This window comes from Danio rerio, chromosome 22 (genome assembly GCF_049306965.1).
Source record: "Danio rerio strain Tuebingen ecotype United States chromosome 22, GRCz12tu, whole genome shotgun sequence".
In the NCBI taxonomy this organism is placed as follows: Eukaryota; Metazoa; Chordata; class Actinopteri; order Cypriniformes; family Danionidae; genus Danio; species Danio rerio.
This window is the reverse complement of record NC_133197.1, coordinates 10,016,646-10,025,000: the sequence shown is the minus strand read 5'-3', so window position 1 is coordinate 10,025,000 and position 8,355 is coordinate 10,016,646. Positions and strand designations below refer to the sequence as shown.

Below are 8,355 nucleotides of genomic sequence, written 5' to 3'. Positions count from 1 at the left end.
AGTCTTGATGAGGACTGAAAAAAACATACTTTGCAAAAAAAAAAAAATGCTTCGGTGAACACACACTACCACAAACTGAACGTTAATAATTCTTATTTAGATATCCTGTAAATCTTTGGAGCAGTATTAACGAAACATTTACACCTTACACCCCTCACCATGACCTGCAGTGGTTTTGGGCTGAGCGATTCATCAAAGGGGCTTTTCATGGACATTTTGTCAGTAAAGCCGGCTCTGTAATCAGCTGTAAATCTCCAGCAGCTGCTTTCAGATGGAGCAGCATTTACTACACGGACTCATAGTTCACTGACAAGCTACGCAAATGTTGATGGATGATTTAATTGGCGAAATCCTGAAATAGAAGTAAATTGTAATCATCAATTAGACAGCGGCTGTGTCGCTTCACAGTGAGCTATGGCTCTGTGTTGATTCTGATCTGAAAATGTGTGAAAATAACGTTTTGCTCCAAACTCACCTCGTTACTTCAGTCAAGTGTCTGAAATAAATCCTTCACTGAGATGATGTAGTCATGTGATTATTAGTCATGTTTAATCAGTAAAAATCCTCTGCTCTGTTTAAATTTCCCAAATCTCGTCTTTGTGGCGTATTTGCAGTTTCCGTGTGAGAGCGCCCTCTGGCCTTCGAGAACATTTACTACTGATCACAGAGCTGTATTTCCATGACAACATGTGCATGAGATTTGCAGCTTTTGCTGAATCTCGATTTCATTTCAGTTAATCGTGCAGCCCTAGTCTTAAGTGTTAGTTTTGGCTAAAGCAGAGCCTGATGTTATTGTTGTCAGGTGAGTGACGTCCCGGGGCAGGCTGCGGGTGGGCCACAGTCGTCGTCTTCCTCTCTTGTCGTGCCATCCTCCTCTTCGTCCCCCTCTTTGTCCCGCTCCACCTGCTCCAGCCAAGGTAATCATGTATGTATCGCGCTGCTGGGACGAGGGGGGGAACACAGAAGAGGGTTAGAAGTGAAGTGTGTCAATTTAGAATTCGCAATCTGCTATTGGTCAGATCAAGTAATAGTGCCGCCCCAAACCTACTGTATCCTCATATAGATCTGTTGTGATAATTATGTTAAGAGGAAGCTGCTGCTCTTATGAGACATGCTAAATATGTCAGCGCCATGTTCATTTGTGCTAACAATATGCTAAAACATGCTAACAATGTGCAATTTTAAGCCATTTGTAAAAAAAAAAAAAAAAAAAAAAGCTAGAAACATGCATATAACAGTCATGTTAGAGGCACATTAGCGATGTCATAATTTTAGCAAACTTATTAATACACACAAAACTAATATGGTAAACATGATGACAATGTTAACTGTTATAAACTTGTTAAACATGCTAGCGAAATGGCAATTTAATTCGCTAAATTGTATCATGTTAGAAACCTTAGCAACATACTATGTGAAGAAAATACATATAATGTGCTACTTCAGGCTAGAAACATGCTAGCATCAATGTAATTTGTGCTAGCAACATTTAACATGTTAACATGCTAATTCATACCATCAAAATGGTAAAAATGCTACAAAGAAGCCAGTAACAAGTTAATTAATGCTAGCCAACAAGTTTGAACATGTAAAAACATGTTAGTCATGTGGTAAAACGATTAGTAACACGTTTACAACCTAACGTTTTGTGTTAGCATCATGCTAGCTATGTGCTAATTTAAGCTAGAAACAATTTAGTAGCATGTTAATTCATGCTAGCAGTATTTTAAAACATAATAACTATTCAGTAAAATGTGGTACAATGTGCTAAACCAGGGGTGGCCAACCCTGTTCCTGGAGAGCCACCTTCCTGCAGATTTCAGTTGCAACCCATATCAAACACACCTGCCTGTAATTATCACGTGGTGTTCAGGTCCTAATTAATTGGTTCAGGTGTGTTTGTTATGGGTTGCAACTGAAATCTGCAAGAATGTGGCTCTCCAGGAACAGGGTTGGCCATCCGTGTGCTAAACCATGAAACAAGTTCATTTGAACTTATAATTTCAGACAGTAAAGTTAAAATTTATAAACAATATATTGCAAATTGATATGTAGTTACCGTGACAGGCCTATGCAAATTAAGAAGAATATATTAACATAAAAAATGACACACTTCACCTTTAAACCTAAAGAAACGTCCCTCTGATGGCATGATATGTAATGTTTTGCCTGCTTTTGGTTCTGTCGTTTGTCGCTTGTTATTTTTTTGCAAAGTGATCCATTCTCATTTATCAGTGTTTCTTCTTCATTACATGATGATTGTAAATCAGGCTTTCTCCGTTTTCTTTGCACGAGTGATCTCTAAATCTCATTTCATTCCCATTTCTGTTGGGTTACTCCTGCATGCTGACTTATTGCAGCTCATAATTACATTTCAGAGATTTGGTGCGCGCATTTCTGCACTGCAGATAAAATAAATCAAGTTTCACCGGCTTCCCTCTCTGGTTTTTCCTCACATCTTGGCTCTGAATGAATATGAAGGGCATTCATTGCTTTCCTTTGCAGTGTCAAACTAGCCTAAATGCTCAAATACGGTGTGGCTAATTTGCATTTGTTGCTCTAATGCCGATTGGGCCTGATTTATAGAGCATTTGATCTCCATATTTGTCTCTTGAGTGTTAGTTACTAAGCAACAGCCTCGGGTGCTTTTGATAGACTTTCCATTTTTTGCAAGCGGCATCTAAATATTCAGCGTTACGCGCTCTTAAAATGTGGTTACTACAATGTTTTCTCAAATATTAATGCAATGACACTGCACTCCTGCAAAAGTTGCTTCAGAATCATTTATGAATTGTCAGGATTTTTTTAGTGTGTTTAAAACAGAACACACTGGATATATGGGATTTCATTTATAAGATTTTGAATGATTTTTATTTATTTTGGTTACTTGCATGTGATATCATTATATTTATTGATTGAATTAATACATAATCAGGTTATTAATTAAATCAGATCATCCCAATCCATTGTCATGAACACCATATCAAAGATGTGCTGTGTGAACGGCTTCAGTGGCTTTAGTAACCTTTGGTTTTCACTCTATTTACCTTTCAGAAATAACTACTTGTAAAGAGAAAGCTTTTATAACCAAAGATATATTAACTCCTGTGGATTCTACACTTACCCAGAGATGCTATGATGTTTACAGCTCAGCGTGTGAGGTCGCCCCACAGGTCGGTTTGTGTTATAGCACAATGAATTCATTAATATTGACGTTCCAACAAAAACAAGTCATCATTGGTCCATTTTTGCAGGTGCAAACTCAAGTTGATTCCGGTTTGTCTTCAGAGGTTACCATTGAGAGCAGGTTAGTTGCGCTAAACTTTTGTTTTACTTGTACTCTATGCAAAAATGTGTTTTGGATTCATACGCTCAATTGCATCCTGGGATTTTTTTAAGTGCAGTTCATAATGCAATTCAATTAGGTGCTACAGTTTAAAGATAAGTATTCCTTGTCAAGTTGTCAAAAATACCAACTTTACTGCCAACTGGTGTTGAAATTTGAAAAAAAGTTTTAATTTCTCATCAACATTCGAGCACTTTTGAGCAGGTTTTAAAATGCTGCTGAGTGGCCATTGTGTTCACATGCTCAACTATTAAGCTGCGGTCACACTAGAGTTTGAGCTTGCGGAATTCTGTAGAATGGCGCTGTGAAAAGGGGCGGTATTAAACAAGATGATTAGACATTAAAACAAAAGCGTATCTAAGTTTTCAATTTCTGTCCAGAGAGGTCATGTTTTGATCCTCAGTTGGTCTCACGCAATCATGTGATGCGATTTCGCCGGTCAGAGTTTACCAAGCTCAAACTGCGAACTGAGAAACTTGTTGCACGAACTTGCATTTCCGGTCTGACGCAATTGCGTGCATAAAAATTGAAGTCTATGGGGAGAAAAGTGCAGTGTGTCTGAAACTTTACTGTGATTCTGATTGGCTTCAGTGATCACCACTTGATGCTCTTCTTCAAGTGCTTGCACTGATACAAAGGCACTGGCACTTTTGTAAGCCATGTCTATCAGATGATCTGTCTGCACAGATTTATGAGCGATGTATTGACAGATTACTCTGTGGAAAGTGTGAACAGATGAGCTTTGTAGCCAAACACATATATATATTTAATTAGCACTTGAACTAAAGCTGTGGCAAAAAAAAAAAAGTTTGATTCTACATCTATTTTGATATTTTTAAAATGCATTCTCTTGACTCTATTCCGAGCTTAGTTTTTAACAGTAGATTGGCTCTAGGCTAGTTTTTAACTACAGATGGCACTCTAAGCTAGTAGTAACAGCAAAATGGTATGTGTAAGAAATTGATTGCAAGTAGAGTATGACTGTTTGGAAAGCTTACAGTGCCATCCATTCTCAGGAACTTCTCAAAGCTCAGATTCAATTCAAGACAGAACAGTGATGCATTTTGACTATCTCAGAATTAATGCAGAGTGATTTCTCAACTCATTTTCACCACTGTGAAACACTGTGGATGTGAACACTTTGGCCAATAAGTTCGAGAATCTACCCAACAGTGCTTAAACATTTGGTATTTTTGGCTTCGTTAATTCGTCTGTAGATATCTGAAATTGGTTATTGGTACTATAATGCAAGAACATGTTATGTACAAGAATAGGATGTTGACCAAACTTTTGTGTAATTGCAAATATTTCCTGGTCAAAGTTCCTTAAACTTAATTGAAATAGTTTTAGTATTAAAAGATGTAACTTTTACTGCAACTTCCTGTCCCTGAAGATGGCAGAATACAGATTTTTAATGGTGTTGAAATATTGTACATGTAAGATTGCTAAACCCAATTTAACCAAAACCAACCTTTTTTTATTCCACTATAGCTCCTGCTGCTGTGAAGAAGAGTGGAAACCTTGGACCACAAGTCTTTCGAATCTCATTGTGCCTCCTTCCTTGCTGTTCTACACTACCACCAAACAAGAGTTTACCAACCAACTTTCTGCTCGCATCTGCCAGTCTAATAAAGTAGAATCAACCCCAGTACCTTGCAAAACCACACTTGTGGAAACCACAGATCAAGGCAGCCCTCAGTCTGGAGATGGGTACTTTGAAATGACACTAGATGACACCAACGAGATCATGGGTTGTTCCTCCTCATCTACTATTCAAGAAAAGGGATCAGATGATATAAAGGAATCTGCTAGTGATCATGTAAAAACTTTGGTTTGGGGTCTTTGCATCAGTGCTGGAGAAGGGTTGAGGCAATGGCCAACTTGTTTGGTGACAACGGATAGCTCTTTGGTGGTTTTCCACACACACTCAGAGGAACCATTGAGTGACTTAATAGAGAACCTTGAGATAGACCTGGCTGTCCCATTTACCAACATTGAGACTCTTCAATTTGATATTCCTGAGGTTTGCCTTTCATTGAAGGTGAAATCAAGCAATAAACGATGGTTCTTTTTCTCAGGCGCTCAGAGTCTAAAGGAGATCCACTCTTACGTTAGTCTTCATGTGGACCAAACTAAAGAACAAGTTTTGAACTCCTCCAACACTCAGACTTTCATCCGGCAGTTTCTGAACTCTTGGGACTTTGAGGAAAGTGACGGCAATGTGAAAGGTGGACACTTGATCCATTTCCTAAATTTAGACCCATCTACCTCTGACAAAAATGTCTCCAATGATCCTCAGTTTCCAAAGAACTCAGATGTTTTATCCCAGATCGGCTTATTTGAGGACCAAACCTCCAATCCCATGATCCTCTTTCTGACCTCTCGGCACCTCTGTATCCTCAAGATAGACTTTGTTGCTCTTGCATTACAGGAGTCTTCGGAAGCAAACATAATGCGTAGCTGCTCTAAAGTAATCCGTATCCCTCTCTCGTTCACTCTCCTTGACCCAAAGCAGGGCTGCTCATGTAAAGCCATCTCAAACTCTCGCCGTTTTTATGATGACCATGTCCTGGAGCTAATGGCAGGTCACGAGCAGCTGACTGTTGTTTTTGCCCTTCCACAAGAGAAGTTCACATTTCTGAGAGAGTTCTTGTTGCTTCGGTCCAATCTGAGGGAAATTAAGACTATTGCCCTTCAGCGAACCAAGAAAGGACACTTGAAAGCGCACAATTGTCCCGTTCCGGCAACAACTACCCAAAGAATACCTACCAGCAGGTAATAGAGTTGATTGCTAGTTTTTTTAAATATAGGATAGCATGTATGCTATTTTAGCCTAAATCATTACCTGGAATGTAACTTAAAGGTTGTAGGTTCAATTTTTGCAAATGGCTTCAGCGTTTATGCCCTGTAGAAGGAAATTTTAGCAAGAATATTCCAGACTACGTGTAGGCTAGCTTGCAACTACGGTCAGTAACTTCAATGCCCACTAATTGGAACCTAGTGGTAGTCTTCATTTGGACTAAACTAAAGAGCAGTTTTTGACCTCCTCAATCATGACCTGGATTGTAACTAAAAGGTTGTAGGTTCGATTCCTGCAAAGGTCTTCAGCGTTTGTGCCTTATAGAAAGAAATTTCAGGAAAAATATTCCACACTAAGTGTAGGCTAGCTTGCAACTACTTTCAGTAACTTCAATGTCCACCAATTGGAACTTACTGGTAGTCTTCATGTGGACTAAACTAAAGAGCAACTTTTGACCTCCTCAATCATCACCTGGAATGTAACTAAAAGGTTGTAGGTTCAATTCCTGCAAAGATCTTAGCGTTTGTGCCCTGTATAAAGTACTTTAAGCAGGAATATTCCAGACTACGTGTAGGCTAGCTTGCAACTACTCTCAGTAACTTCAATGTCCACTAATTGGAACTTAGTGGTAGTCTTCATGTGGACTAAACTAGAAGCAAATGTTGACCTCCTCTGCTAGTTTCTGAGCAATTCTAACCATAAACCTAAGCTGTCACTTGGCATGTAATTAAAGAGTCTTAGTTTCAATGCCAGTGAAGGCTTCCTGGAAAGCCACCAGCTCTGCACATTTTCCTGGTCTCCTTAACCAAACACACCTGATTCAGATCATTAGCTCATTAGCAGAGACTGAAAGACCTGGAAAAGGTGACAAAGGAGACATTCAAGACATGCTGGGCTGGTGGTCCTCCAGGAACATGGTTCAGAAACACTGCTCTAAGATAGGGGTGGCCAATCCTGTTCCTGGAGAACTACCTTCCTGCAGCGTTCTACTGAAAACCTTGATCAAGTATAAGTCTTTATTTAACAAGTGCTCATACTTAGTTAGTTGAGTTGTGTTTGATCAGGGTTGGAGCTGAACTCTGCAAGATGGTAGCTCTCGAAGAACATGATTGGGGAATACCCTGCTCTAGGTATTCAGGTTTTCTCCAACAGCCCAAATACATGCAAATAAGGTGAATTGAAGATCCTAAATTGACAATATAGGACCTTCAAATGACCTAATCTGTCAGGGATGCCCAATCCTGTTCCTGGAGATCTAGCTTGAAATTGAATTGAAGGTTCTAAATTGTCCCTAACCTTCGAGTGTACATGACTTGTTTATGGAATCATTGGCTCTTTAAAGATTGACATTTTTATTGGATAACCCAAGCATCAGAGTTGAGAAACATCACCCACTAAATGACTGCTCATTTCCATTAAGCCTACATTGCTTTTTATCCTTTTTCACAGTATATACACACTTCTCTTCATTTTTTTTCACAGCATTCCTCAGGAAGTGCCAAAGCCCCATCTGACCCTGTCTCTACTGTATCCAGCCAAATCCCTCATTCAGCAGCTAATGGAGGACAACCAGTGTCCCTCACACCTCTCGCTCTCCTCCTCATTAGTGCTCATCTCTTCCCTCAAGGGAGACCAACTTGTTCACTTCTTCCATGACAACATTGCAGAGGCAAGTCACTTGTTTTATATATTTCTCACAGCAGTGTTGATGAAATTAGTTACAAAGTAATTCATGGATTAAGTATTTAAGTAAGAGATTACTTTTGATTTAGAGGGAATTTAATTAGTTAATTATTATATACTCGTCTTAAATACTGCACATAAATTCAGCAGTTCTATATAAACCAATTTAGAGAAGCCAATATATGGTATGTATAAAAATTTTGTGTCATTAATTTAAAACATTGCTATTTGTTTTTAATTATTACTTCCTGAGTAATTAAGTTAGTTTTCAGACAAATTAATTAGAAAAGTGATTTGAATATAATTTTAATGATGTAATTATTAATTAATTACTATTATGAACTAATTTACCTAACACTGCCTACGAGCATATTTCCTGAAGGACTGAGCTGTGGTTATCCCTTCAGTTGTTTTTACGTAATCCCTTGAGTTTTCCTGGTGTTGTTGTAAAACTGTGTATTCCTCGATTTTTGTCCTTCCAGTCGCCCCCCCTCCCTCTTCCTCTGTGCGCCCTTGGCTTCTGTGA

General features: G+C 38.8%; 1 protein-coding gene and 1 long non-coding RNA gene across 14 annotated transcripts in view; one reads left to right on the top strand and one right to left on the bottom strand.

Moving 5' to 3' along the window:
- The window catches only part of LOC108181206 (uncharacterized), a 78,916-nt gene that overhangs the window by 486 nt on the left and 70,075 nt on the right, over positions 1-8,355 (bottom strand). For 3 of the 6 annotated variants that reach the window (XR_001797272.4, XR_011008189.2, XR_012397771.1), the window contains one exon: positions 1-940. This exon is cut by the window's left edge. This is a non-coding gene — a long non-coding RNA (uncharacterized lncRNA). The remainder of the gene's footprint in view (positions 941-8,355) is intronic. The other 3 variants (XR_011008188.2, XR_012397773.1, XR_012397772.1) reach the window with 1 other exon arrangement.
- nisch (nischarin) overlaps positions 1-8,355 on the top strand; it is a 38,691-nt gene that overhangs the window by 20,925 nt on the left and 9,411 nt on the right. For 4 of the 8 annotated variants that reach the window (XR_012397770.1, XR_011008187.2, XR_012397767.1 and 1 more), the window contains 4 exons: positions 3,055-3,173; positions 3,255-3,307; positions 4,838-6,121; positions 7,629-7,815. Coding sequence is in view for 2 of the 8 variants with exons in the window: in XM_073937352.1 (XP_073793453.1) it covers positions 5,067-6,121; positions 7,629-7,815 (1,242 nt within the window). In the remaining 6 variants the exon portion in view is untranslated. Of the gene's footprint in view, positions 1-802; positions 926-3,054; positions 3,174-3,254; positions 3,308-4,837; positions 6,122-7,628; positions 7,816-8,355 lie in introns of all 8 variants that reach the window. The other 4 variants (XR_659529.5, XM_002666230.8, XR_012397769.1 and 1 more) reach the window with 2 other exon arrangements.